This window comes from Folsomia candida, unplaced genomic scaffold (assembly GCF_002217175.1).
Source record: "Folsomia candida strain VU population unplaced genomic scaffold, ASM221717v1 Fcan01_Sc021, whole genome shotgun sequence".
Lineage (NCBI taxonomy): Eukaryota > Metazoa > Arthropoda > Collembola > Entomobryomorpha > Isotomidae > Folsomia > Folsomia candida.
This window is the reverse complement of record NW_019091213.1, coordinates 1,287,099-1,313,135: the sequence shown is the minus strand read 5'-3', so window position 1 is coordinate 1,313,135 and position 26,037 is coordinate 1,287,099. Positions and strand designations below refer to the sequence as shown.

The 26,037-nt window shown below is 36.8% G+C and overlaps 8 protein-coding genes across 10 annotated transcripts; 6 read left to right on the top strand and 2 right to left on the bottom strand.

Annotated features, from left to right (window-relative positions):
• The first annotated feature begins 41 nt into the window (after positions 1–41).
• LOC110858563 (cytochrome P450 2J6) lies at positions 42–2,592 on the top strand. The gene is made up of 12 exons (XM_022107380.2): positions 42–189; positions 258–384; positions 454–507; positions 583–641; positions 700–838; positions 912–1,049; positions 1,127–1,383; positions 1,449–1,518; positions 1,593–1,632; positions 1,701–1,771; positions 1,847–1,938; positions 2,012–2,592. The coding sequence occupies exons 1-12, from the start codon at positions 96–98 to the stop codon at positions 2,365–2,367; spliced, it is 1,497 nt and encodes a 498-aa protein (XP_021963072.1). The 5' UTR covers positions 42–95; the 3' UTR covers positions 2,368–2,592.
• LOC110858562 (apoptotic protease-activating factor 1-like) lies at positions 2,375–9,080 on the bottom strand. Of its 2 annotated transcripts, none has more exons than XM_022107379.2 (17): positions 8,939–9,080; positions 8,649–8,821; positions 8,184–8,552; positions 7,967–8,104; positions 7,715–7,891; positions 7,149–7,634; positions 6,888–7,070; positions 6,574–6,813; positions 6,297–6,506; positions 6,103–6,207; positions 5,262–6,017; positions 4,747–5,159; positions 4,170–4,674; positions 3,979–4,095; positions 3,632–3,895; positions 3,391–3,549; positions 2,375–3,316 (listed from the first exon to the last, which is right to left on the bottom strand). In XM_022107379.2, the coding sequence occupies exons 1-17, from the start codon at positions 8,961–8,963 to the stop codon at positions 3,008–3,010; spliced, it is 4,629 nt and encodes a 1,542-aa protein (XP_021963071.2). In that variant the 5' UTR covers positions 8,964–9,080; the 3' UTR covers positions 2,375–3,007. The 2 variants fall into 2 exon arrangements, with proteins under 2 accessions (XP_021963071.2, XP_035714718.1); XM_035858825.1 differs by having other exon boundaries at positions 3,632–3,892.
• A 3,215-nt stretch (positions 9,081–12,295) lies between these two features.
• LOC110858465 lies at positions 12,296–14,156 on the top strand. Its single transcript, XM_022107255.2, has 6 exons — positions 12,296–12,536; positions 12,752–13,102; positions 13,217–13,452; positions 13,517–13,679; positions 13,818–13,926; positions 14,023–14,156. The coding sequence occupies exons 1-6, from the start codon at positions 12,323–12,325 to the stop codon at positions 14,054–14,056; spliced, it is 1,107 nt and encodes a 368-aa protein (XP_021962947.1). The 5' UTR covers positions 12,296–12,322; the 3' UTR covers positions 14,057–14,156.
• A 136-nt stretch (positions 14,157–14,292) lies between these two features.
• Positions 14,293–16,573, top strand: LOC110858412. The gene is made up of 5 exons (XM_022107186.2): positions 14,293–15,312; positions 15,386–15,464; positions 15,543–15,702; positions 15,785–16,289; positions 16,422–16,573. The coding sequence occupies exons 1-5, from the start codon at positions 15,060–15,062 to the stop codon at positions 16,451–16,453; spliced, it is 1,029 nt and encodes a 342-aa protein (XP_021962878.1). The 5' UTR covers positions 14,293–15,059; the 3' UTR covers positions 16,454–16,573.
• LOC110858411 (telomerase Cajal body protein 1) lies at positions 16,514–18,600 on the bottom strand. Its single transcript, XM_022107185.2, has 7 exons — positions 18,417–18,600; positions 18,031–18,314; positions 17,751–17,969; positions 17,576–17,662; positions 17,131–17,485; positions 16,826–17,058; positions 16,514–16,737 (listed from the first exon to the last, which is right to left on the bottom strand). The coding sequence occupies exons 1-7, from the start codon at positions 18,468–18,470 to the stop codon at positions 16,587–16,589; spliced, it is 1,383 nt and encodes a 460-aa protein (XP_021962877.1). The 5' UTR covers positions 18,471–18,600; the 3' UTR covers positions 16,514–16,586.
• Positions 18,601–18,761: 161 nt separating this feature from the next.
• On the top strand, positions 18,762–20,938 carry LOC110858646. Its single transcript, XM_022107475.2, has 5 exons — positions 18,762–19,160; positions 19,302–19,431; positions 19,518–19,663; positions 19,725–19,953; positions 20,509–20,938. The coding sequence occupies exons 2-5, from the start codon at positions 19,311–19,313 to the stop codon at positions 20,592–20,594; spliced, it is 582 nt and encodes a 193-aa protein (XP_021963167.1). The 5' UTR covers positions 18,762–19,160; positions 19,302–19,310; the 3' UTR covers positions 20,595–20,938.
• Positions 20,939–21,381: 443 nt separating this feature from the next.
• LOC110858497 lies at positions 21,382–22,452 on the top strand. The gene is made up of 3 exons (XM_022107304.2): positions 21,382–21,752; positions 21,833–22,061; positions 22,129–22,452. The coding sequence occupies exons 1-3, from the start codon at positions 21,681–21,683 to the stop codon at positions 22,230–22,232; spliced, it is 405 nt and encodes a 134-aa protein (XP_021962996.1). The 5' UTR covers positions 21,382–21,680; the 3' UTR covers positions 22,233–22,452.
• Positions 22,453–22,858: 406 nt separating this feature from the next.
• LOC110858392 lies at positions 22,859–25,686 on the top strand. 2 transcript variants are annotated; one of them, XM_022107160.2, is made up of 8 exons: positions 22,859–23,080; positions 23,141–23,359; positions 23,448–23,588; positions 23,666–23,845; positions 23,931–24,193; positions 24,261–24,484; positions 24,588–24,904; positions 24,980–25,686. In XM_022107160.2, the coding sequence occupies exons 2-8, from the start codon at positions 23,156–23,158 to the stop codon at positions 25,469–25,471; spliced, it is 1,821 nt and encodes a 606-aa protein (XP_021962852.1). In that variant the 5' UTR covers positions 22,859–23,080; positions 23,141–23,155; the 3' UTR covers positions 25,472–25,686. The 2 variants fall into 2 exon arrangements, with proteins under 2 accessions (XP_021962852.1, XP_035714719.1); XM_035858826.1 differs by having other exon boundaries at positions 22,859–23,359.
• Positions 25,687–26,037: the final 351 nt, after the last annotated feature.

Below are 26,037 nucleotides of genomic sequence, written 5' to 3'. Positions count from 1 at the left end.
TGCCGGAATTAGAATTACTGAAAATCAATCTGTGCCAGAAAGTGGACGGACAAGGGCATGAAAAGTCTGCACCTTTAATAAATATCTGATTCGAAATGGAGATCCAAGATATCCTTTTTGCATCCTTAGCTGGATTGTTTTTTATTTATTTGATTACAAAATTCTTAGAATTTAAAGATTTACCACCAGGTAAGTTATGATTTATTCTAAATTCCAAAAATTTCTGAACTCCAAATCTGTTTCCTTGTGGGGTACAGGACCCTGGGGAAATCTCCCGTACGTGGGGTACCTTCCGTTTCTGTTCTTTAAAAGTCCGTTAAAAGTATTTGCCGTATTCAAGGAAAAATACGGGAAAATTTTCTCTCTGAAATTGGGCGGATTTAGGTATTTCGTGTAATTTAAGGTGTCTCGTCGTGGACCCAAAATTTATTTCATTTTGCAATTATTTTCAAGAGTGGTTGTGATTAATGACTACAAATTGGTAATGGAAGCGTATAAAGAAGATGTGTAAGTAGTTTAATTCTACATAATAAACCAGTATTTATTACAGCAAACTATTTTATGTAATTGTTATATCTTTAGTTTCATGGGACGACCTGCGTTCGAAGCACAAATGACCAGGAACCACGGAAAGAAGCGAGGTTAACTTATAACACTTCGAAATTCTAATAAAATTTAACTGTAAGAATTTTGCTTTAGGAATTTTATTTTCCGAGGGTAAAACTTGGCAAGAACAGCGTCGTTTCGCAATCAGAAATTTGAGGATGCTAGGTCTTGGAAAGCATTCTATGGAGTCCAGTATTCAACTCGAAGCACGGGAACTTATTTCCTTCTTTAGGTTTGTATGTTTAATTGTCAATTTTTCAAAATCGTTACGAATTACCAACAAATTTTGCAATTTAATTATTTAGTAACAATATTGGGAAACCAATCCAACTCAAGAACAAATTTAATGCATCTGTTCTCAACTCCTTGTGGTACATTTGTACTGGGGATCGTTTTGAAGTGAATGACCCCAACTTTCTCTTCATGATTGATATGTTCATAAAGTATGTGATCCTTGATTTTTAGAAATTTTTTCTAAAATTATATATTCAGCATAATTTTATATTTTTTAACTCAATAGCAACATGCAACAGTTAGAGCTCACCGGCGTTCCATTTTTCTTTCCTTGGATTTTGAAAAACACGGATTTAGTTGTGAAAGGATTTTGGAATCGATTTCTGGAATCGAGAGACCGGATTCAAGGTCTGATTCGAAAAACGATTGAAGAACACAAGAAGACTTTTGATCCCGAAGTGCAGAGGGATTTCATCGACCTTTTGATTGCTCAATGGAGGAAAACTGATGACCCAGAATCGTCGTTTTATAAGGACGAAGGAGGTTTGTCTTATATTTAATTTATGAGTTTTGTTGTCCGATTTTTGAAATGATTACTTCATTTGCAGATTTGAACATGTTGTTAGTCGTTGTGGATCTCTTTCTCGCAGGAGCTGAAACTACATCGAGCACCCTTCAGTGAGTGAAAGTTGGCTATGCATAAGGTCATCTCACGATCAGTTCTTCAATAAATTGAGTTTATGCCAATTTAGATGGGCAATGTTGTATATGATCGAGTATCCCGAAATTCAGGTAGATAAGACAAATTTCACCTTCATGAACAATGTATCTTACATATTTTTGTATTTATCGATTTACAGGAGAAAGTCCAGAAAGAAATAGATGCCGTGATCGGTCCAAACCGAGAACCTTGTCTGGATGACAGGGCAAAGTATTAAATAAATTTCCTAATTTTATATAAATCATGAAATCAGAGGAATAACGATTTTAATTTGTGTCAATGTAGCATGCTCTACACGGAAGCAACTTTAAATGAAATTCACAGATTTTGTTCTCTCGTTCCTTTCTCCGTGTTTCATTCCACAATGGAGGACGTCAGTACGTAAAAACATCATTTCATGAAAAGATTTCTAGAAGAATTTATTCACATACATGTTTTCCAATCTTGTAGAATTCGCTGGTTTCAAGATTCCAAAAGATACCGTGATTCTGGCGAATTTAAGAGATGCCCATTACGACAAAGGTTACTGGGTCGACCCACACAACTTCCGACCTGAGCGATTCATTGATGATGCCAATCAGAAGATCGTGAAGCACGAGGCCTTTATGCCCTTTTCTACGGGAAAACGTACCTGTTTGGGAGACTCAATGGCAAAAGATTCCCTTTTCATTTTCTTTACCAGTCTCCTGCAAAAATTCAGAGTGGAAAAAGACCCTGATTTCGGACCCCTATCTCTGGAGCCAAACGCACCAACGTTAATAGTCGCCCCTTGTCCTTTCAATATAATAATTAAGAATAGAACATGATGCATTGTAATTTTACATAACGTTTCGATTTATTTATTTTTAGAGATATATTGACTTTTTTTTCTTTACAAGAGCAATAATGGCGAAAAAGTATATCATTTCGTATTTGTGTATGTCGATCGTTGCATAATAATGGCATAAGCATATCTTTCTTGATACAGAATTGAAATTATAACACACGTACTAGCCATAATAAAGTCTTTGGAATTTTTGAAAGCCAAATAATCTGAATATATTTTGCGATTTCGACTATACCACTAATTATTAAAACTATTTAAATTATCTGCATTTGATTTTGATTACACAAACTAGAGAATAAAATTGTACTAGTTTTAAATAGATTGTTGCATGAGGTGTACAACTTTGAAGCACTATTACCTGCTAATTACTAGTTGGCTAATACATCCTGCTAAACTCAGATCAGCATATTGAGCAATATGTTACAATTGCATAGCATAAGTACTACATATCTGGACAGAATTTGTTTGCATAATAATAATGATTATCATAATATTGCAAGGCAAGGTACACATCCCTTAAGCATTGAGCCTTTTTTTCTATCACAATTGGCTACATGTCCTCAGTCATCATTCATACGTATTACGATGCCACATAGTATCGTATCGCTGCACATGTAATTTTATACTTTTGCAGACCTTGGACGTTCAGGCTCGCAAAACTTGAGGGTTTCAAGCAAATAAAATATTCCAGTATCATCAACAGTTAGAATTTTGCCAAAACTCAAATCAGTAACAAAATGTTGTGCATAATTTCCTCGAAATGCAAATTGCTGAAGAAGTTCGCGTTTTCCTACTTTGCCAATTTTACTTCCATCTGGAATTTCGAGAGATAAACGGTTCGAGTTATTAGTTCGAGCAGGCGAATCTCCGGAACGACGTTTTCGCCTTTCCGACATAAAACTTGAACGTCTTCGAGGTTTAGTTTCTTGCTGTTACATATAAAAAATAAGAAAATTAACAAGACGCATTAATTTTCATCAATATAAATGTATGTTAATATTACATTGTCCAAATTCCATACAGCTAGATTGTCTCCACAAGAAATCAACCAGTGAGAATTTCCAATTACTTCAGGTGAAAATTGTAAATGGCGAACCCACGATTTATGAAGCACTAACTCCATATCTTTTCTGGGCGACATATCACCGCTAATTATCCAAATCTATGTAGTAATAAGTTTATTTAATTAAATTTAAACTACACAAAAAATTTAACATAAACAAATACTATGTATAGTTACTTACGGAAATCAAGCCATTGTCATATCCAATCGCCATCTTTGTTGAAGACATGTCAATAGCTATGGACCGAACGGGTGACGACATTTTAGCACTTAATTTATTCTCTATAATTCCAGCATTCGCAGATAATGACAAGAAAAACACGCCGTCACTACTTGTTCCAAGTGCTAAAAGGAGTCCGTCCGAGCTGCATTCACAACATGTTACATGAATTTCTTTTTCAGCTTTCCATGTTCGAATATCGTCTTTTCGGGACATATTTATCTTCTAATACATAACAAAATATTAATAAAACATATATGTCAAAATGTAGCAAAATATTTCAATTGTAGAATTATCATGAAAATTACCATTGTTGAAGAATCTTGCGCAACTGCAACGACGCAGTTGGAGAAAACAAAGCGAGTCGCAAAATAGCAACTTGTAGATATTCGAAATTTCTGAGTAACAATCCCCCCTTCCAGAATCTGCAATAAAACAAAGCAATGCATGTACATGAATCGATTTGCACCCAGGTTAGGTATTTTTATGATACACCTACCATAAATGATCCGGCAAGAGAGCCAGCTACCAAATACTTTCCCCAAAATCCGTAATCGAGAGCACAAACTCTTGATTCCAGGGTATCCAAATATTTGGGTTCAGTAACAACGCGGCCATGACCATGAATCTGTTTGCCTTGGAACAAAATTTGTTCAACAGAGATTTCATAAACTTTTCCATCTTCAGCTCCAACAGAGACAAATCTGGCACATTCTGAGATAGCAATTTGGGTGAGGGTGCTATCGAACGATGCAGACTCATATATTCGCTTAGAATCTTTGTAAATCTGCACTGTATTTGTTTCTGTAAAGAAACCAGACAGGAAATGTCCATCCTCACCAACGCCCAAGGTGACAAAGGTTGATGAAAATAGTTCACTTTTTTGTGGTTCTTTTGTTCCTTTCTCTTCTTCTTGGATATCCCAAACCATAACAGTGTGATCTTCACTGCCACTAAGAATTGTGCAAACATCTACAGAAGAAAAATCCAAACATGTCACCCACCTGTAGAGAGAGAGAAACAAAATTAGATACCACAGGTAAAAATTAATAATTGAATTACATGTAAGCATTTACCCATTATGACTCGTAAAACATCCCAGATAGCGCCTCTCTTTTGCATCGATTCGCCACAACATTATTTTATGATCGGACGTTCCGCAAGCTAGCAGCCTTCCTCGTTCATCTTCGCTTTTCGCAGTAACGGCACAAAGAAGTATTCCAGTCGTTCGATTGGTCAAAACTTCTTCTTTCACAATTTCAATAGCCATACTTCCTATGTCAATCAAGGCACTAGTAGTAGACGGAGGATGATGAATAGTCATTGCTCCATTGTTTGCAATTATGGCAGAAGTAGATTTCACGACATGATTTGCAACTTGTCTAGTGTCCAAATCTACATTCCCATTGTTCCAATTCACTTGAATGTCATTGGGATCCAGGGTTTTGCAAGGTCGGAGAACTCTGCTTCTATCGACTTCCTTTGTAGTCTGCAAAATTAACATTTCACCGTTACAAGTAAATAGATTACTTACAATTACTGCAGTTTTTGAAACCTGATATTTAATAAATAGTTATATGTTTTGAAGTACCGGAAAAGACTGGACAAGACGTGACGGACTGAGACTTCTGCTTCGAAACGCTTTGCTTTTAGTATTTGGTGCGAGCTTGTTAACCTTCCATAATCCAATTTCGTTTTCACTCACAGTGCAAAACGTGTCAGACGAAAGGTACAAAACATCCACTATTCTCATTGCATGTGCTTCAACAGCCGTATACACAGAGGAACGTTCCGAAGACATGAGGACAATCTGATTTTCGGCGCAACAAACTAAATATCTGGCATTGTACTCTGGAGGGAAAAGGCACCGTTGAAAGGTCAGGTTTGGGAAAGCATCAAAGGCTGGAGAAATTTTTGATAAAATCTCTCCATTGGCTGATTTCCAAATCATAATTTCATTCGTAGAAGTTGATACAATGGTGGAACCGTCTGCCGAAAATTCGGCGAAAGTGACGGGAGCAGTGTGTAGTTCATACGTAAAGTAGCTATCGTCCCGCTGACGGTCAAAAGCCCATTGATCTGGACGTAGTTTTGGCGAAGGCGAAGTACCGAGCATTCTCCCTGTTTTCAGCTCGTACGGCTTTGACTCAACTTCATCCAAAATTGCTTTCAGGTTCCACAGCTTACACGTCTTGTCTGCCGACGCAGACAAAATAATGAGAGTCTTTGGCGAAGATTTGTCATAATCATGTTGGTTCTTGCACGGAGGGGATTCTCTTAAAGAATGGACGGAGTCCGTGTGTCCGAAGAAGATATGACAAACTGCGGAAGACTCGAGGTCGCATAGCTAAAATGGAAAAAAATGAATCTTCTAATTCTTATTTTTTCCTTCCCAATAAAGATTTACTTTTTAAAATAATATTAAATCCTACCTGAATAGACCCGTTGCTTAAACCAGACAAAAATGAGCCTCCACGTGATCCAACAAATTTAACGCAATGAACACAGTCACTGCAAAGCACCGTACTTTCGGGGTTCTGTGCCAAGGAGAATTTTCATTAATGATTCAAAATATTAGAGGTGACCTTGTATGGATGTCACGTTTAAACAAACCGAGAAAACATACTTTCCAGCCTTGCCCAGCATTATTCCACTGGAGGTATAATCGATTGCTGGCGATTTGTGCCAATATTTTGGCCTGATTGTGAATCCAGGTAAGGTGTGGAGTTTGCAATGCGATTTGTATTACATCTACGTCAATCTGTCCATAAATCCGGTGTCCAACAAGCTGGGAGAAACTCTGGATTTCTTCAATTTGTCGAAGTTTTTCTTCATCCTGAAATTAGATATTAGTAGATATTATTAAAGATTAGAGTAGTTAGTTCATTAGTGGACAAACTTACAGCACCGACAATAAAGTCTAAATATTTTCTAATATCCACCAGCAAGTCGGAAGGTCCCGTTATTCGAAGTTTTTCTCCAATAAATTGTAAATCAAAATATATCTTCTGGAAATAGTGATACGATTTCGATTTGTAAAGGTGATATCCCAAGTAAAAATGAATATAACCGTCGTCAGGTAATTTGTGAAATTCGCCCCCGCAGACGTCAACGTATTGATCAACTAATCTTTTGTGACTTTCCTGTACAAAATCATACAAATTCTCACAGTTAAGACGTTACACAGATGTAAACACATATATTTAAATTAACATACAATTTCTAATTCACTCTCAGCTACGAGTCTTGTTTTCAAATAGTCGAGCAACAGGTCGTGAACCGAATAAATGTAAATCTTTTTCACAGGATCGTACTCTTCAATTACTAGACTTTTTCGGACAAAATCTTTCATGATATCCTCAACCTCATATTTTTGCAAGCTCCATAATGTCATCAACACCTGGACAAGATATTAACATTACTACAAATTGTGTAAACTTATTTCGAGTATTGATTAGGATTCGCAATCAACGCTTACTGAACACGGGATCCCCACATCATCTTGGAACAGAGCAAAATCGGAATATAGAGTCTGATTCGCTTCAGTCAACCCTTCAAAACTAAGGGAAATTGCGTCCACAATACTTCCATGTTCATAACCTCGGCATCTCCCGACCTTAGAATATTTACGCTTGGCCAAAGAATCCAAATAATATTTCCATCGACCCTCGTCCGAAAGCTGGTGTTCTTGCATCAATGAAGCGAGGAGTGATATGACCATCGGGCTTCCTTTACATTCACAGTGAATCTGCCGAGCCTGGAGAGGAAGTTCAGTTTTCGAAATGTTCAAGGCTCGAGAAAACAAGGAAAGTGATTCTTCTTCGGTGAAACCGTCTTCAACTTTTATGTGCGTATATCGTCCATTGACAACGTCCATTATGGACAAGTCACGTGTTGTGATTAGGATTCGACATCCCACGTCAAACGCTCGAACTACTTCACTCCGCCAAACATCATCCAGAACCTAGATTTAGGCTTGGATTAATATAAATCGCCATCTTGCATTGTATAATTGTATAACGCTAGTTGAATTTTGTTGAGTACCAAAAGAGTATTTTTTGTCCTTTTCAGAAAGGCAGTTCGTAGTAGATCGGCCCCATGGTCAAAAGAGTTTGGGGCACGGGATTCACCTAGTCGTTCACAGAGTATTCTCATCTTGCCAAGAAGGGCATCTTTAGATTCACTGCATTCTTTTCCAATTGACAGCCAAAACACTCCACCCTATAAAATATGCAGATGCAATGAAGTAAAGCTTTAGTGAAACATTAGTCCTCAACATCTTCAGCTTCATAATACCTGAAAGTAGCCATCAACCAGCTCATGATCACTAATTGCTTGAGTAGCTAACACCGATTTCCCAGAACCAGCCATCCCATGTAGCACCAAGTATCGCTGACTTTTCAGGTTCGGTAAAGCACTTAGGATTTGCAAAAGCTAAAAAACCATTGTCAACAGGATTATTAATTATTATTCCAACTAATTATCAGACCAAATTAATTTATCTTTAACCCACCAAATCTGTTCGTTCCACTGCAACAGGAGGGAGACATTGAACCCCACCTGCTTCCAGCATAACTCGAAACTTTTGTTCCTTTGTTGGGGCTTCATCGAAAACGGATTCCTCTAGAAGCACATTGTCCAACAACTTGTTCCTTATTCCGCTACCTCCAGGAGAAAACTTTAGTACCAATGGAATGACTTTTGATGAGTGAGAATCTGGAACGTCGTCTTCTTCTGTCAGTCTTTTATGAATCCAGTCGTATTTTGTCTTGAGCGAGTTGACAAATATCGGAATGACATCTTCCTTGTTATCACCATCCTCGGACACTACTTTATCCTCCAGTAATTGTAACAATTTTTCGGCCTTATCTTCCAGAGATTTCTGTAAGGAACAGTTTTGTTAATTTTAAGTTCATACATGCTATTTAGATAATGCATATAAAGTATTAATAGCAAACTCAATGATCCAGTAATATACCTCATAGTCGATAAGCTGCTTATCTCGATAATCAATTACAAGTTTTGATAAAAGTTCTGGAAGAACGTCTTGTACGTCAAGGTCCTTAATAATTTCTTTTCGAAACCGGTACAAATCCACCATCTGACGAGATTGAGGTACACGTTCTTGACCCATATTAATTTTGCGATTATCTAAAATTCGAAACGTTTAATGGGCCACTGTTACTGTCCAGGTTTGCAATTTAATGCCTTTAAAAGTAAATTATTTTTTTGTATTTTTAAATTAAGATTTTCTTTAAATATTAATACCTGCTTTGATTTGATGGCCGTTCATGAAGGAATGTGCAGTCTTAACCTACCTTAACCTAATGCTATAAATTAATAGTTAACGTTTCATCACAAGATAACAGCGGTTATTGACAAATAGGATAAACACGAGAATATGAGAATGTACGTCCACGATTGTGAATTGAGAGCCCGGGTTGTGTAGCTGGCTGGAGTTTACACAAATTGAGAGGTTTGAGATTTGAGACTTCTCACTCCAACTTTCACTCTGCCACTTTCACCACAATTTTCCTCGTTAACTGTCGCTAAATCAGTGCGTAAATGATAAGATACTTATTACCTCGCAAATTCGATTGCATATTTAAGCATGTTTAATGATGATGACTTTGCATGATTTTTGCACATGTATCTACATAATTTCTCTGTGCTTACTTTTCTAATGTACTTTGTATCCAAGCGAGTCCCACAACTGGATGTGAGGAATGACATTTCAATAGGGACAAAGTAGCTCAACATTCATGTCATCATGAAAACAAAATGTGGAGCATATTTTGGCTATTATGTATTTCTAAGAATCGAAACAAAATGCACTAGTCATCCAATTGATAGAAAGAAAATGATGCGTGTGAAAAAAATGTGTTCCTTGTGTGTGTGATGGGTATTAAAGAGTTACCGTTTTCTGATACCGTTGGTTAGTCATCGTCTATACGGAGAAAGTTACTCCGTTCACGTCCTTGATGTATGCATGTAGGTGACTGGGCCTAATGGATTGCTTTTTCATAATATGTAACCTTATTACTCTGTAATTGCTCCAATTTCCAGAATTGCACTGTATTCTGGAAAATTATGTGCGAAATTGTTACATCCTGAATTGATACCTCTAACTTATGTTCTATACGTACATAAATATGTATATTAACCTTTTCTTACTTTACACTGAAACTTGAGACAAATGTCTCTTTTCCTTCTGTCATCCTCCCACTCAAAATGTGTCATCTTTTACCATTTTACCAAATTGTATGATGCATCCCAACGGGCAAGTCGAGATATCCTCGCTGATCGAAATCCCCACGATTATCTCGAAATATAAGCGAGGTCTACATCGCTCAGAAATCCACAAGATTTCCTTATCGAATTCCATGGGATATTTGAGCTACTAACAGACATAACAAAACGTCGTGACACTCTGTGCGAAATCGATACGATTTCGAGAAAAATTCGAGAATTGCAAATCAGCATGTAACATATTATGGACGATTAGTGTCAGAATTACTCTCGATATCCCTGCGAATCTACAAGTATTGTTAAGATGGTAACTCGAAGTCGTAGCGAATTTTTAGCGAATACAAAAAGGACTAATTAAATATATCCAGATCCAGCTGATATATTATTACTACCATTGTGACAATGGGACGAGTAAGTAAAACTCCAACGTTCCGTCTTTGTAAAAGGTCACAGTTTAGGAAAATCAGCGCTAATGTAGCCAAATTTATGTATAACAATGTAACAGATAATATTTCACATTTTCAAACTGATATAGTTAATTTTAGCAGTTCACAAATAAATCCCCAGTCCGAAAATCAGAACACAATTGAAATCAATTTTAACGAAGACAATTTAGAAAATAGTGTAATTGAGTCGGTGAATGAGTTTACAAATTTAAGTACAGACCAATTTGCTTCAGTGCCATATAATTTAGAGCAAGATTTAAGAGAATGGGGTGTGAATAATAAAATAACAAGATCGGCATTTAATGGATTACTGACAATTTTAAATAAACAACCAAGCCTACCAAAATTACCTGTCGATGGCAGAACTTTACTAGCAACCCCGACAACATCACTGGTTGAAGAGTGCGGTGGGGGACAATATATTCACTTTGGTTATAAAAGTATAATTGAGCAGTCAATTAAATTACTTCGACCAAACCCTAAAGTAATCAAAATTCAAATAAATATTGATGGACTCCCACTATTTAAAAGTTCATCTAAACAGTTTTGGCCAATTTTAGGACGTGTAATTGAAACGAAAAAAGTGTTTATTATTGGACTTTACTTTGGGAATGAAAAGCCAAGTGACGTAGATAACTACCTGCAAAAATTTGTTCAAGAAACAAAAGCTTTAATCGAAAACGGTGTAGTTATTAATAATGTAAAATATGAGTTTAAACTGTCAAGCATAGTATGTGACGCCCCTGCTCGTGCATTTGTCACTGGAATCAAGGGTCACACTGGATACTACGGTTGTGGAAAATGCATCGTTAAAGGAAAATATAAAGAGAATCGTGTAGTATATTTAAAAACGAACAGTGAATTGAGGACAAATCATTCATTTCGTGCTAATCAACAACCCCCTCATCATAATTATAGAACAGTGATTGAAAATTTACCCCTCGATCTAGTTGGAGACATCCCATACGAGTTCATGCATCTTGTATGCTTAGGAGTGACAAAAAAAATTCTAAAAATTTTTGTACATGGAAAACGAAAAAGCTACAGACTAAATAAAAAATCAATTGACAAAATATCACTTCGTCTTGAAAAGTGTCGACCTTGTGTGACAAGTGATTTTGTGAGAAAAAGTCGCCCTCTCTCTGAAGTTGACAGATGGAAAGCTACGGAATTCCGCCTGTTTCTTCTCTACACGGGACCGATCGTCTTAAAAGGAATAATTAGTGAAGAATATTATAGACATTTTTTGGTGCTATCAATTGCTGTTAGGTTGTTATCAATCACTAATCAAACCGAACCGAATTTAAAATACGCTGAAGATTTATTACTTTATTTCGTGGAACAATTTAAAAAATTATATGGAAAAGAAAATCTATCATACAATGTACACGGCCTAATACATTTGACCAATGATGTACGAAAACATGGGGACTTAAATTCCTTCAGTGCATTTCCATTTGAAAACTTTTTGGGAAAAATTAAAAATTTAATTAAAGGGTCTCATCTTCCCCTCCAACAAGTATACCGCCGCATCATTGAGCAACAGAAAAACGAGGTGAGCATGCTTCCGCATACTGCAACTAAAAATTCAGTGACTTTTAGTAATGCTAAAAAAAATAATTCTTGCGCATTTAAAAAAATAGTATTTAGGGACTCTATAATTAGTAATAAATCCCCTGATAATATCATTTTGCTTAAAACCGGTGAAGTAGTAGAAGTTAGTCACTTCGTTAAAAATGCAACTGATGGGAACGTAATTGGACGTGTTTTTACTTCAAAAAACAATTTCTTTGAGTATCCGTGTAATTCATCGATTGTTAACATTTTTGAAGTTGATAGTGCTACTAGTCCCATAAATACTTTTAACATAAGTGATGTTCAATTTAAGTGTGTGGCTTTAAAACGAAAAAATAAAATTATCGTTATTCCTCAACTCCATAATTTCAACGAATAAAAAATGGAGCAAAAATACGCCGTCGTCGTATTTAAAGAGTGTAAAGATAATCAAGACATAGAGACTGTGGAGGCCATTCCAGTTTCATGGATATCTAATGGTTCCATTTTATGGCCGAACAATTATGGACATAAAGTTTTAAAAAAAGCAATCAAACGTTGTGAATCGCCCAAGGAAGACTGGACACAATATCAAGGAAGAGTTCTTGGACAATATGGTGAGTGAAAAAATTAAGTAATTTCCATGAAGTCAATAACTAGTATATTGTACTCACAATTTAGCAGTTGCACGATAACTTTAATTTGGTGAGATCTTGAACAATAATTTGTTGTTCCTTAAACAATAAGATCGAGTTTAAAAACCTACAAATGATTTATTATGTATTCTTTACATTTATTTACATATATATATATATATTTTTTTAATATTAAGGGACTTTGCAAGAAGCTAGACAGGAGTCCAAAGTTGCAGAGGGAACATCTGATTTATCCAGCGCCAAACGCCGTGTCGTGAAGAAGAATGTTGGACCCGTTACTCAGCTACCAAACCCTCCGCGACATCAAATTGAAGAAATGGCTTCAACTTCTCAAACTATTTACACAATTCAAGAGTTGCTGGCTGCTGGTGTCGATACGGGAAGGAATCAAGAGGGGGACCACTTTGCAGGAAATGAGGGCGACGACTTTGGAGGAATGGAGCGTGGCGAAATAATCCTGAATAATGCAATGAGCCAGGCTCCCCCGCAAAGGGTAGAAGAAATGAATAGAACCGTTGGCGATCAAGGTACACAAGATAATAAAGGGATTATTTTTATATTTATTTGTGAATGCAGATCATTTATTCACAAATGCAATATTTTAACATTAATTAATTTAAAAACAAAACAATAATTTTTAGGATTACTCCCTGAAATTCTAAAGAAAATAGAAAGAATAACTATTGTACTCGATCGCCAACAAGATCAACTGGATGAAATTGTGCAGATTTTAAAGAATAATCAGTATAATCAACCGCTCGCTTCCAGTCAGCAAACTTTCTCCTTTCCTTTCGGATTATTTCCACTTCGGGATTCTGCAGCTCTTTCGTCACTGGATGAGCAATTAAAAAATGATGAGGCTGCCAAAAATGCATTGGTATGTAATTAGACCATGAATATGTTTTTGTTTAAAGATGTTTTAATTGCTGTATATTTTATAGATTCGTAAGCTGAAAGATTGCGGGGGTGCAACTTTGTTAGAAGCCGTTAAAGGGATGATGTCCTTTTTAATGACGGATGAACTTTGTTCACTCTATAGTCACAAAGGGAAGCGGGGAAAATTGTCGCTGGCCGATCATGCTCTTCTTGTGAATTCGATTTTTGGTAAGTGAAAATAAAAATATCGTATTATGGTTTGAGTTCATTAATCAGACCCTTTCGTATGAATTTTTTATCGAGCGGGGTCATTTAAAGCTAATTATGAGCGCGTCTAATTATGTGAATTGCTTAATTAATTATTAGATGCACTGATGAGAAATCCACGGACATCTGGAGAAGCAACCTTGATTAAGTATTATGAAGTGCTTCCGACTGTTTTGAAGCAAGCCCATGATCGAGTTAGACAAAGGAGGTAAGTACAGAAACATTAAATTAATATATATATTTCTATGAATATATATCAAATTGAATCGTTGTATAATGTATGGACTATTTTATTATTATTTAGAAATGTAGCTGCTCAACCTGGCAATCCTGAGTGAAGATAAAATTATAAATTATATCATTAACTTATTAATTTTTTGATACAAATTGTATTGGTAGTTATTTGTTGTAAAATAAATTAAGACACAAACAATGCAATGTATTTTGTATGCTACTTTTTTAATCCCAATGAAATCGCATAAAATTCGAGAGGAATTCGATATTCAGGCAAATACGAAATCTCGTCGATTAATGCTGGAAATCGTGTCGCCAATATCTCCGAATAATCGAGAGGATTTCCTTAGGTCTCGCTGGACATTTAACTGTAAATTCGAGATCTTTTCGAGCTACCCTCGCTTAGAATCGAGAGGCTTTTTTATCTCGAAATCGTAGGGAATTCCTATGCCTTTGCCCGTTGGGATATCTCGCGATAGCTTAGATTTTGTGTTAGATATAGATTTCTGGAAAAATCAATATGTTTACCTTCCAAGTCTCTCACAAGTAGATTATAATAAGTCTGTAGTCTGGTCTTTTCACGATATGTAAATATTCGTCATCCACAAAGTGCAGAAAATGCCTTTCTCTCTGCATGATTATAGTGTGTGCAGCTCATGCCTATTATAAATGGGCCATTTCCTTCGTTGCTTATGGGAAAAGTTATTCCGTCCGGTCTATGTCTTATGCAAAACGTGTTAAAACCCTCATGTGCACAGCACACCCCCATCTCAGAGTCGGTCTCAACTTTTCCTGTCGTCCTTTTCACCATCAAAGGGACGATAATAATGATAACGACATGGGCATTGACATTGACTCTGTTGTACATCATCGATTGAACCATATGCATATTACTCTATGTACTCGCGTGAGAGAACGAAGATGACCATGAATTTTATGGTAGTTTTAGCCGAGGTTTAGTGCAGGAGCAGTAAAATTATTACAAGTTCAAGAACATTCAAGGTTCCTTGGCTAATAAGTGGCTGAAAATTCCTGGCAGAGAAAGTGCGCCCTATAATTATCGCCATGTGTAGGAACTCCTGACCGAGTGAGACTAGATCATTATTAATGACGACGACTTTTTCCCATTCAAATGAGCATACGTTGCGACAAAATATTTTCAAGTTTTTCTGCAGTTCAGTTATTTTATTACTGTTTACTTCTGCTTTCTTCTTTTGTGCACTTCCTTGCGTCAATGGGATAGCATCTCATTTTTTAATAGGCTCAGTCCAAGATATTATGTCCCTTTCTGCCAACGACATTGTAAGCAGAATCATGGAGAAAGCAATGGATACTTCTGGTCTTGGAGGTGATAAACCAGGTAGAAATCATCTCATTTGTATAAATCGTGCTCGTAAAAAAGTAACTTGCTCTTAAAACCCAATATCTTTCAGGTAGCGCACTGAAACGTTACCATGTCTCTCAAACGGCAGATCAGCTACCCGATTTTCGTGTGCGAAATGCTTTCTACCGGTTTGTCTACATTATTATCTCGACTTTTCCATACAAAAGCTAATTTGTTGCTATTTCATGTCAAAATTTAAAATAAAGGGCAGAGCTTGAGAGACAAATTGCAGAAAAGAAGGAGGCTGAACGACGCCGCAAGGAGAGGGAAGCCATCGACGAAGATCGCTTTCTCCGAAGGATAGAATCCGATCGGGAAAAGTTGCGACGAGAATATTTAGATGAAATTGAGAAGCGACGATTGTTGGCAAGTCTAATATGTATAAAATTGAGATAGCAATGTCTTGTACAAGTAAATTATGTAGTTATGCATGTGTGGCACGATAAAGCAAGAAGAAGCGACCAGAAGGCAGCAAGCATTCGCCAAAAAGCTTGAGGAAATTCATGAGGAGGACGAACGCAAGAAGGAGGAAGAAGAACGTAAGAGACAACAAGCAATAATCGAAAAGCGGATATCAGATTTAAAGGAGGCAGTTGAAAGGAGAAAGTTGGAAGAGGCGGAGAGACGACGCCTGATTTTTGAACAGTTGTACGGAGCGACAGGGATTCGCTATCCGGCAGCCCTTGCTTTGGAAGACGGGGTGACGACGTCGACGACGACACTGCCAATAATTCCGAGATCCCTACTGAACCGCTACTCGACTAGTGACTGGGACTTTTACAGAAGACCGTGGAATAGCAGAGACTACGTTCACTCTGCGCTGCACCCTGATAACCTAATATTGGAGGATGTTTATTTCGAAGCCCCACTTCCTATTCTAGCCGACGTTTATAAAAAGTTGGACAGTGAGAAGAAGCGAATTAAAGACATTATGAGACAGAGAATTGTGCAAGGTGACATTTAAAACAAGTCGGAGGAGAGAAAGTTGAATGATTTTGTAATGCAATCATTGAACATTTTCAGGCGAAATTAAGTTGTGAAAATGTCTTCATGTATTAAATATTATAAAAGATAACATTTTATAGATGCTCCAGCCCCGGCTGAACCATGGTCCTGAAGAGTTATCAGCAATTAAACAACATTTTGCAGTCAACAAAATTACTAAAAGTCAAAAATATATAAAAATACAGTTTAATAAACACAACTTGTATTATACAAGTCCAAAGTAAAAATGAAACCATCACTGTTCACTAACAAAATTTCCACAATTTTATATTCTTTTCACTTGCAAATATATTTGGAGAATCTTCTTCGTCATCTTCATTATCTGAATAGTTTGGCACTTTAGGCACGTGTCTTTGTCCTGAGGATGTTACAAGAAGTGGGATAAATGGGTTGACACTGAAAAAGTAAGCACATAAATAAACAGTTTGTATACTTATCGTTAGAAGAAATAATACAACAGAAAATACAAAAATATAATACAAACCTAACTCCGTTGATACATTCTGGATTAGCCTGAAAAGAAGAGTGTGGAGCAGTAGTTTCCTCTGATGATAGCAAATCCCAAATTTGTACTACTCCATCGGTCCCACCACTGACTAAATACTTTCCGTTGGGCGTGGTGTCGAAATAAATTCGTTGATGTGTAGTCACAACTCTGTCGAATATGGTGTAATGTTCTCCCATATATCGCATGTCCCAGCATATCAGTCTTGAATCCTAGTAATTATAAAGTAAACACAAAATAAGACAAAATTCATTGCAAAATTATTACCGCAAAGTATCACTTACCTTTCTCCCTCCAGAGAACAATTTCGTCCCATCAGAACTAAATTTTAAATGAGTCACGCCTCCCAGATGTCCTTGCAAGATACACAGCACGGATCCATCATCGTGATATAATCCGACCGTTTTCAGGTAACTTCCAACCGCCATTACACTTTTGAGGGCAGGATTTACAGCTATACAGGAAATGATTCCAGGTTGGCTGAGCTCTGTGATTTGGGCGTGTTTCAACTTCCTGTCAGTACAGTGTCGCCCTGGGCGAGTGATATCGAAGGTTCGTATCATCTTGTTGAAACCACAAATGATTGATTGGCCAGTTGTATCAAATGCTACACTGTGAGCGGCTACCACTTGGTCTAAACTGCAATATTATAAAGTAAAGCGTACATAAATTCAAATATTCGAATATTTGTAATGAAATAAATAAACTAGCAAATTATCGATTAATTACTGGTCATAGGCAAGATAGGTTGCTCGAAGTTTTCCTGTGAATGCATCCCATAAATGGAGGGGTGCGTCTGATGATGTGGTCAAGAAACTGGAATAACCATTGATTGATACATGATGCATACCAAACCAGTAAACTATGCCGTCGCATTAGTGACTGATAAATATGATCAAATTACCAGCAACTGACAGGATCGTACGAAGACATTAGAGGGTACCAACAATAATCATAGACTTGTCCACCTTCTTCAACTTTCAAAACAGACTCCATACTTAAGCTGTTCTCCGTCGGGGTATAGTTATTCCAATCACTGACTGTGTATAACGATTCCGGGACATTGTAAAGTCTGAGAATGTCGTCGTCTGAATTTGATAATAGACAACTACCATCAGGAGACCTATAAAAAGTATTAAAATTAACGTAATGTAAAAAAAATCCATGATAAAATTTATCCCTACCATTTACATCCTTTGTAGAAATTGAGCCGCTTCTTTCTATTACTCGGTTCGACAGAACTAACTGCTAAATAATTTGATGGTTTAAAATCTGGTGGGATTTCATAATCCCAATAATTTAGGACAGGAATTTCGACATCCATCTCTTCCGTGTGCTGGTCAATTTCTGCTCCATTGATTTCCTCGTTTTCTTTAGTCTGCACTTTTTCTGACTGCGGATTTTCGTGATTTTTACTTTCATTATCATTAGTTATCACGGGTATTGTCGTCGTGTCACCTTCGCTGGGCTGTTTCATACATATTAATAGAATGATTTTTAAGTTAAAAATTTTAACGTTTGAATTAAAACATTACACGCAATTATGTCTAAAATATGCAAAACTATGTACCTTTGTCGAATCTTCAGGTGGAATTACAAGTTGATCAACTTTTTCTGTGTCCATTTCTTTATAAAATACGCAATAAACTTATCATACAAAACAATTGCAAATAACTTGAAAATTTTACGCAAACAAAATATTTATTATTTTGAACCCGGCTTGAAGTTGCTTAAACTTTGTCTACATACGATTCCGCTCTCGGCGTCTCAATTTTACATTCTTCATGTCAAAAATGGAAACATGGTGAAAGCAATCACACTTTATGCAGATTTTTGCAGAAGCGTTTTAGTATGCATAGTCATGCAATTAACAACAAATAATGATTCAATTATTGTGTAAAATTAAATAAGTGTATTTATGTAAAATTTATAACAAGATGGGCTTGAAATTTTCAAGTTGAAAATTGAAACCAGCTTAAGTTATCGGTGCAGATCCACGTGCAGATCGACCATAAATGACTTTACATGAGCATTTTTACCCGAAAATTTCGGGCCGAAATGCCAGCAATGGTAAATAATGGCGAATCGCCATTGGCGATAATGCAACATAAGGATGTGTTACCCTGCCGACCAGACCTTTTTGAAAATAAACCCCGACTGGTAGAATCGGACGACATAAAAATATTGGAGTGACAAACATTTTTTCTCTCTCTTCCCACAAGAAATTATCGTCGCCGCCGTCAAATTCCCTGGATTACAAGTTCCGGAAGTTGACCACATTCTGAACGAGTAAAGTGTGTGCGTGTGCTTGGAGGTGAGTGATTGGAGCTGTAAAACGATAAAAGTTTTGAGAATGATAAATGGACTGGTCACTTGTGGGGTGGCATGAATCATGATAAGAAAGATAGAATAACAGAAATATAGAATATCATCATGTCTCCTCTCATTTGCACAGCCCTTCATTATGGGAAAAGCCTTGCTTTTTCTCATGGCTGCGATTGTCATTAACATGGCGTCGGCCGACAATGTTACCAGCGTCGTCCCTGCGAATCAACCAATGTATGCCGTTCATGACTACGCCTCGAGTAATTACGACATCAATGACTAATTAGCAAAATTCCCCTCTCACTAATCGTGATTTGTTGTCTAATATTATGATTTGTAAATTTAGCTGAGCTTCAAAAACGAAGAACAATTGCAGACGGGTTGGCCTGTGACTCGGATTTTGGTTTAGATTTGGAAGAAATTGTGGCTGAGATTGAAAAACATGTGGATTCAAATGAGGAAATGGCCGTCAAGTTGAAAACCAAATTCCAGGTGGGCAAATAACAATGTCAACTCCTTGAAAATCAAGTACCCCATAATTTGTCTTTTTTAGGAACGCATGGAGATGAACAACGCCCAAAATCTGTGTTTGAGGGGATCCTGGTGTGACATGGGGGTTTGTCGGAAACGTGCGCAGATTCAAGGTCGATCCATGGTCGAGGCTGCACCCAAGGAGAAAGAGGATCCCAAACCGGCCCCACCACCACTTCCCAAGGCAGCTCTTGTCCCCAAGGCTGCTGAGGCACCCATGACCACTGCTGTTCCAGCGACCACGATGGCCTGTAAGCCCAAGCAAAATACATTTTAAGTGATAGCCAGAGGGTGGATATGTATTCATTTTCATCTTTTTCATTTGACGATGACCGACGGTCAAACTTTGTGGGTGTGCTAACTACCTCGTATAAATGACAAAAATTTCAGACCATTTTCACTGTCACATATATATTTTAAATATTTCTAGGTTTTCAGACATATTTATGAATATTTCCGCTATTATTTCAAAAAATACGTAAATATGTTGGATATTTTTATCAAAAATACGTAAATATTTGAGATATTTGTATCAAAAATATGTTTTGTAAATATTCCAACGGTGTTAGGAGATTTTTTTTGGTCAAAGAAATTGGATCACAAAAAATCAAGAGTATTATAGTCAAAAATATAAATTTTGTAAAAATTCTTACTGATTATAGTTTTTCGTGTATATTTTGGTGTTTTTCTCCTAAATACTAAATATATATTAAATGCATATGTGTTGTCTGAAACTACTGAAGTGTTTAAATTAAAAAATTAATATATTAATATTTCAATAATATATTAATATATTAATATTTCAGCCATCGCCACCCGTGAAGCAATCCTTCTCTGTCGCTGGACCGTTTTGACCCTGATGGCCGTCTTGATTCCACGCAATCTCTGCTAAACTAAATAGGACCTGCCGCTCGACTCACTCTCCACCTTTACGTCCTGTCAAAAATCACAAAAAAACACCTTGCTAGCTTTCTCTACAAAATTCTAAATTGTTAATTTTCCGTTGTGGGGTGCGCCATTTGGATAAAATTATTGAATAGACCTGATCTTTGGGAGTAGGAGAATTTGATTATTGTACGTTATATATCGGACAGAAATAAAGGCATGTGAATTTTAGAAAAAAAGACATTGACACTTTGTGAAATATTTACTATATAAAATGCTAAAAGTAACTGGTACTAGAAATTTGCCATATGTATTAATTTATTGTTTTTGCATGCATGTGTTTATTTGAGTTTATTTACGATATTCTGTTTTCGAACCACTCGGCTCCATGAAGGAGCAATGCATGATGTAAAGTAAAGTACAATTTAAAGTTATGACTATAAATATGTAACGAGCAAGAATATGTGCCAATGAGTTCCAATTTCCAATGTATTGCTATGTACGGAGTCAATATTCAAAATCTTTAAACTGTAGACTGAATATTTCATGTAATATCATCATTAGAAAGTATGCATTGCGACTTATTGTCATTAGAAAGTAATACGCCATAAACTGTGTACAAACATGATATGCTTATTAGCACAGCTATCTGAATGTTTCCTCCTCGGAATTCAAAATCTCATGTTTCATTCTCATCTTACAGGATTCACATACTAACCAAGTCAGTAAAAAAGTAAGACCAAATCCCATAGATCTGTCCATATCAGTATGTACATCCTGCCCGACATAAAGCTCAAACTTATAGTATACACACTACAACGTGTTATGTACAATGTAAACTCTACATCAAACCAAACAGCTCTGTACATTATACGCTTAAAAGCTACGAAACAGATGTATATAAATTACTTTCTCCATAACTTGTTAACAATACCAAAGTGAAACAAATTAGTCTGTCAGCGTATTACTCACAGAAAAATTGATTGCTACAAAGTGACAGATAGTGAATGACATTTTAAGAACAGGGGTTCTGTTTACACACAAATTTTGTTGCGTATTAGAATCTGGAAATTTCCACGTAAAAAGCACTGTGATGGTGGGGATGGAGAAAGTTCAAGGGCAAAAGGGCCACATGGTTATCCACGAAGATGGAACCATCATTTCTGTAAACCACTACAATTAAGTAGTTTACACGTAAATACCTTACTTATTAAATGTGCTATTTTGGTATTTATAAAATTGCAGTCTTCAGGAGATTTGGCCAGCAGTGAAAGCACAGCTCAGCAGCTAATCCATCTTGTTCAGCACGCCCTTCCGGTCAACTTTAATACGGAAGATGTCGAAGGTGCTGTGGGTGGCGATCCTCCTCCTCCCCCCACGAATAACCATGCTGCTGCTGGAAATTTCGTTAATGGTGACAATCCAAATTCTAATAGTGCCACCGGACAGGTCTGGAAGTGGAATAGGCTGACAGGTGTGTTATCCACAGTAAGTAGTTATCTACGATAATCTGAACTAATAATGCGTGCCTTGATATTTAGTGGACTTTGGAGATCATTCCTACATTGCGTGCCTTTCGAATAGGAAAATTCACATTGTCAAGCGTGACCACATTTTCCCAGATCTGGATCATGTCAACGGTTGAATTAATTTACTTATTTGGTGTCTACAGTACATACATATTTTACTTTAATACTATCTAGTTCATTAACACATAAATATGCATAAATTAATAAACACAGAAATAAGTTAAGTTATTCAGTAATACAAATAAACAAACTCTAATATCATTGCGTCCCAGAACGCTAAATAACAAAATTAATAGTTATAAATATTTATGAAATAAAAATTCATCAGAAATGAAAGTTTATAGTTGTTTTTATCTTTTGCATGGTTGGTGTTTTACATATCGTAATGCATGCAAATCTAATATACGTGGTAGAGATTTCATAACAATTTCATATTCATGTATCAATTCACTTATATGTCATTCTAAAATATTTCCATTTTGCATGCGACACGTAGTGTGTATATCTGATTTTTTTTAATACACTTTAAATTAATTGATCATGCATGTGACATTTTTGCGTAATTATTAATAATTAGTCCTATCGTTTCGCACCATCCAGATGTTATAAAATTTTATTGTGCTCTGAAAAAAAAGAGAAAATTATGATCTTGATTTTAATTATCATTTCTGTTTGTGAAAGTCTGTACAACATACTGAAAGTTTTATTGGAGGTGAGATGAGACTGCAATACACAATACTTTCCAGAGGCAGTGTGAATCATCTGTTGAACAGTTGAGCTGTATTTCTATTTCACAATTTATTCGCAAAATAATGAGTAGCAAATAACAGCTTAGTAATAGTTTTTCGGTAGTTTGGACAATGTTGAACGTAGAATTCAATTTTAGTAAAAGTAGTGTTGTCTAGCTATCCACGACTCACGAGGTGCAGACTTTTGGAGTATTTCGATTCGAAATTTCCGAAAGGTTCGGTTCAGATTTTCTTGTAAATGTTGGTCTAGTAAAATTCTACACTTTCTTCATCAGCCACCACGTTATAAAATGTTTTCTCGATTTTCCACAATGTTTCACAATGTGCGAATCCCTGGTGGAAGTGGGGGTGACCGAAGGGTAGGTGGAAATGGAAATAATGGAGGAGGAGGTTCGCGACCTCCGACGCCGAGCTCATCGACATATGGGTCATACCCTAAGAAAAGCAGGTCGGATAGGGGTGGTAAAACTGGTCCAGGTTTACAAGCTGTCGAGGTGAGTGTCCTGTTCAGGTGGTTCCCTATTTAGATTTGGTGAAATTTAAAATACATTAATTATCATTTGGTTCTGGTTTTTATATTAGCTGGACAATTCGGCTGCGGTCATCTCCAAAATTGCCCATTTGTACGCTGAACGTTTATTGAGTGATATAACTCTTGTGATCAATGGGGCAGAGTATCCTGCCCATCGACTGATTCTTTGCGCGTCTAGCGATGTGTTCCAGGTAATACAACTTAATTTACAGGTGTTGAGCATGTGTCTTGAGTTTGTCTTTATTATATGTAAATATAATTCGCACAGGTCATGTTAATGAACCCAAATTGGAATGAAGCTAAAGAGTCAAAAGTAGTTTTACAAGAATCCGTCGAATGTGCCCAAATTTTTGAAAACTTTTTGAAATATTTATACACTGGAGGATTGAAACTCGAGCTGCAAAATGTTCTTCATGTCCTTATTCTTGCCGACAAATATAATGTTAAGGTATAATAATAAAAATATAGCAGTCTTATATACATGAATATTGTATATATGATGTCAGTTTCATAATTTTTTTATCATTCTGTAGGATCTGATATCGTTGTGCTTAAGTTATATGGAAATTCACATCCCAGTTGCAGCTCAGCACAGCCAACTTATACTTTGGTTACAGTACGCTTCAAATTTTGGAGAACATCATGCCAAAATTGCAGAATGTTGTCGGAATTACCTCAAGTGGAATTTGGAATCTGTGTCAAAAGCGGAAGATTTCCCCCATTTAGAGCCAGATTTGTTTACCAGCATCCTCAGGCAAGATGATGTCGTTGTTTTTGATGAGTATCGTCTCTACCAGTAAGTGAAACACGTAACAGGTTTATTTTTGATGGCAATTATAACTTGGAAAATTATTATTTTGTAGAATTGTTGAGTATTGGTTAATGTGCCGAACAGAGAAGGGGTGCGAATCAGATTTAGACGCAGAAATGGAAAATGAAGTTTCAAAAATGGTTTACCAAACTATGCAACACATACGCTTTCCCATGATGAATCCACGACAGATTGCAGATCTCATACAGAGTCCTTTGATCAGAACTTGCGAACCAGTTATCGATTTGATGGCGATGGCGATGAATTTTCACAACGGTACGTATTTGGCATTGTAAAAGTGAAGATCTGTTTGAGGATCTGAAGTTTGATCTGATCTGAAGATTTGTTGCTGATTGACTTTTATTTTTCAAATTATTAGGATGCATTGAAAATGATGTAGACATGGTGCCTTCTTCTTTATCCTCTCTCTCATCTCGACATCGTCAAAGTCTTTCATCTTCGCGAAATCCCAACTACAAATTCTTCACCCCTCGACTATATTGTACAGATCAATGGTCAGTTTGTATGGTCACGCCCTTTGATAAACTGCAACACTACCAAGCGCAAACGTTAGTTTTTGCAACGCCCTGTTCATTTTCCGAACTTCTGAGCAAATCTGACAAACAAATTGAATGGTGTTTGGACTTTTATCCGAAGGCTGTCCAATTCCAAAAGTTTTGTTTAATCGGATGGCATGTAAGTAAAAAATTTAGTATGTTAAGAATATGATCTTTTTATGAATTTTTACATTTTGCTCGTCTTCTGCTATAGGAAACGACAGAAATGCCAGACCATATCTTGAAAACAGTTCGTCTCTCTGTCGTCTGCCGTTCTGAAGGGAACGAAGATGTTCGCGTTCACATTGGAATTCTAATAGCTGGTTCTCAAGATGGAGTTGAACATGTCCGTAAAGTAGTGAACAAGAACCATATTTTCTCTGAACGTGACCGAGTGCTCAATATTGACGATTTGCTGCCATACGGAGATCTCAACCCGTGTGCACAATGCGTTGCTAGAAACCGAGTTCAACATCCAAGTGGTACTTCTTCTAGTCGGATGGGCGTCGGCTTCCCCCCAGCGTCGCCATCATGTCCAACCGTCCAAAGTGATAATTATAATGGAGAACTTCATCAGAACAATAGTAATAGTAACACAAACTCTTGTTGGAATTGTCACGCCACGGAATTGTCAGGAACCAAAAGTTGTTTCTTGATCGGGGACTGTACGATCAAAATTCGAATTGCAATTACACCTTTGCCCTAAAAATATACTTGATTCAAAGCTATACTCAAAAGAAATTACTTAAATTATAATCATCCCGTCCATGAAGTTTTGCTTACAACTTGTCAATTTCCATTGAATTTCTGTTTTTATAATTTGGTGCTCACTTAATTAGTCAACAACTGATTTTTAATCGAATAACAATTATGACAATTCCGGTAAATCGCGTCATGCAATAAATTCAACATTATATACGATTCTTGTTGCTGCTTTCTTTGACTTTCACTCGAGTCGCCCTTGCCACCCTACCCAATCAGAGTAGGGGGTGAGCGAGTTCAAAAATTTGACCTACTAGCACATCGCACCCAAACAGGATGGACACGCCAGGTCAGTTAAGCCAAGAGGACTGACCCTAGTGGTCAACCTCGGGAGAGTCAGATACCATCATCTATGATGCATATCATCACGAGGACGTCACCCCACACACACGTGTCCCCTGCGGTGGTATACAAGATACCACCCCAGCGGACACCAATGCACGTCATTTGCCAACGTGTCAAGGGCAGGCCTTCCAGCGCAATAGGGTACAAAATGCGACCAATTTTGCA